This window comes from Alosa pseudoharengus, unplaced genomic scaffold, assembly GCF_046254945.1.
Source record: "Alosa pseudoharengus isolate Yale_2024_CS ecotype anadromous, Long Island Sound unplaced genomic scaffold, YU_APseudo_1.1 YU_APseudo_1.1_scf_2, whole genome shotgun sequence".
Taxonomy (NCBI): domain Eukaryota; kingdom Metazoa; phylum Chordata; class Actinopteri; order Clupeiformes; family Clupeidae; genus Alosa; species Alosa pseudoharengus.
The window spans coordinates 57572817-57575316 of NW_027468663.1; the positions used below are offsets into that span (position 1 = coordinate 57572817).

Below are 2500 nucleotides of genomic sequence, written 5' to 3' on the forward strand. Positions count from 1 at the left end.
GTGATCACTAATCCAGCTGATTGATTAGTATGAATAGGCTGTGAGGGGCGGTACATCGTGGTCGTTGCTTTGATTTGGAATGTGATTGATCTGATTTGGAATGTGATTGATCTGATTTGGAATGTGATTGATCACTAATCAATCCAGCTGATTGATTAGTTTTCATAAGTTGTGAGGGGGCGGTAAATCGTGGTCGTTGCTTTGATTTGGAATGTGATTGATCTGATTTGGAATGTGATTGATCTGATTTGGAATGTGATTGATCTGATTTGGAATGTGATTGATCTACTGGTGTGTTAACAGTCTCTGCCTCTGGACATTGTGGTCACTGAGGTCATTTGCATGAGCAGAGCAGCGGGCATTTGCATATGAGACTTTGAATGCAGGTGTCTGCCTGTGTGTGTGTGTGTGTGCGTGTGCGTGTGTGGTTGTGTGTGTGTGTGTGTGTGTGCGTGTGTATTTGTGGTTGTGTGTGTGTGTGTGCGTGTGTGTGTGTGGTTGTGTGTGTGTGTGTGTGTGTGTGGTTGTGTGTGTGTGTGTGTGTGTATGGTTGTGTATGATGAATGTTTCCATTTTAACTAAGGGCTGTGTGTGTGTATGATGAATGTTTCCATTTTAACTAAGGGCTGTGTGTGTGTGTGTGTGTGTGTGATGAACGTTTCCATCATAACTAAGGGCTGGATGCTTAGAGTTTGACTGATTTCAGTGTGAGCAAGGTGATGGATGGTATATTCTCAAAGGGGGAGTGTTACTATATGAATGATTGAAATATTATGTAGGATATTTACTGTATATCTTTGCTAGCGGATATCTGTTAGATATCTGCATTTCTGTGTGTGTGCGCGCGTGTGTGTGTGCGTTTGTAGGATGAGCTGGAATAACCTGCTGTGTGTGTGTGTGTGTGTGTGTGTGTGCAGGGTGAGGAAGCTGAAGGAGACTCTGGTGACGGTCCAGCAGCTGGATAAGAACATGAGTAACCTGCGGACGTGGCTGTCCCGCATAGAGGCCGAGCTGGCCAAGCCTGTGGTCTACAGCGTGTGTCACAACGATGAGATTCAACGCAAGCTCGCCGAGCAGCAGGTACACACACACACACACACACACACACACACACACACACACACACACACACACACACACACACGCACGCACGCACTCACACTCGCACACACACACACACACACTTCCAGGAAGAAAACGTTATTTACTGGACATATAGTAAGCTGGTGTGTGTGTGTGTGTGTGTATATGTGTGTGTGCGTGTGTGTGTGTGTGTGTGTGTGTGTGTGCTTGCATGTGTGTGTGTGTGTGTGTGTGTGTGTCTGTGTGTGTGTGTGTGTGTGTGTGTGCATGTGTGTGTGTGTGTGTGTGTCTGTGTGTGTGTGTGTGTGTGTTTGTGTGTGCATGTGTGGTGTGTGTGTGTGTGTGTGTGTGTGTGTGTGTGTGTGTGTGTGTGTGTGTGTGTGTGTGTGTGTGTGTGTGCTTACGTGTGTGTGTGTGTGTGTGCATGTGCGTGTGTGTGTGTGTCTGTGCATGTGTGTGTGTGTGTGTGTGTGTGTGTGTGTGTGTCTGTGCATGTGTGTGTGTGTGTGTGTGTGCTTACGTGTGTGTGTGTGTGTGTGTGTGTGTGTGTGTGTGTCTGTGCATGTGTGTGTGTGTGTCTGTGCATGTGCATGTGTGTGTGTGTGTGTGTGTGTGTGTGTAGGACCTGCAGCGGGACATTGAGCAGCACACGGAGGGCGTGGCGTCTGTGCTGACGCTGTGTGATGTCTTGTTGCATGATGCGGACGCGTGCGGGACTGACCTGGAGAACGACTCCATCAAGCAGACCACGCACAGCCTGGACCGCCGCTGGAGGAACATCTGCGCCATGTCCATGGAGCGCAGGATGAGGTACACACGCACGCACGCACGCACGCACGCACGCACGCACGCACACACACACACACACACACACACGCACGCACGCACGCACACACACACACACTAGCATGGTCTCTTAAGGCGTCGTTCCTTGAGTGACCTCTGCCCCCTGAGTGACCTCTGAGTGACCTCTGCCCCCTGTGCTTGTCAGGATTGAGGAGACGTGGCGTCTGTGGTGTAAGTTCCTGGACGACTATTCTCGCTTCGAGGACTGGCTGAGAGTGGCCGAGAGGACCGCCGCTAACCCCGCCACCACCGACACCCTCTACACCAGCGCCAAGGAGGAGCTCAAGAAGTTTGAGGTACACACACACACACACACACACACACACACACACACACACAGCGCTTTGAGTGATATGTGCTGGTGTTTATGTGCTGGTGCACATATCACTCATATACACACGTCATAAACACCAGCACATATCACTCATATACACACGTCATAAACACCAGCACATATCACTCATATACTTCAACACACGTCCAATCTCAGGCATGTGTCACCTGCAGCCGCCTTCAGCACCATTCAGAGTGTCATTTGGAGCAGATTAACTCTCTATCTGGGATACCCAGC

General features: G+C 49.7%; 1 protein-coding gene across 2 annotated transcripts in view; it reads left to right on the plus strand.

Annotated features, from left to right (window-relative positions):
- Positions 1-2500, plus strand: part of LOC143134909 (nesprin-2-like) — a 46234-nt gene that overhangs the window by 16760 nt on the left and 26974 nt on the right. For both annotated transcript variants that reach the window (XM_076295623.1, XM_076295624.1), the window contains exons 5-7: positions 918-1080; positions 1706-1893; positions 2075-2225. In XM_076295623.1, coding sequence (XP_076151738.1) covers positions 918-1080; positions 1706-1893; positions 2075-2225 — 502 coding nt within the window. The remainder of the gene's footprint in view (positions 1-917; positions 1081-1705; positions 1894-2074; positions 2226-2500) is intronic.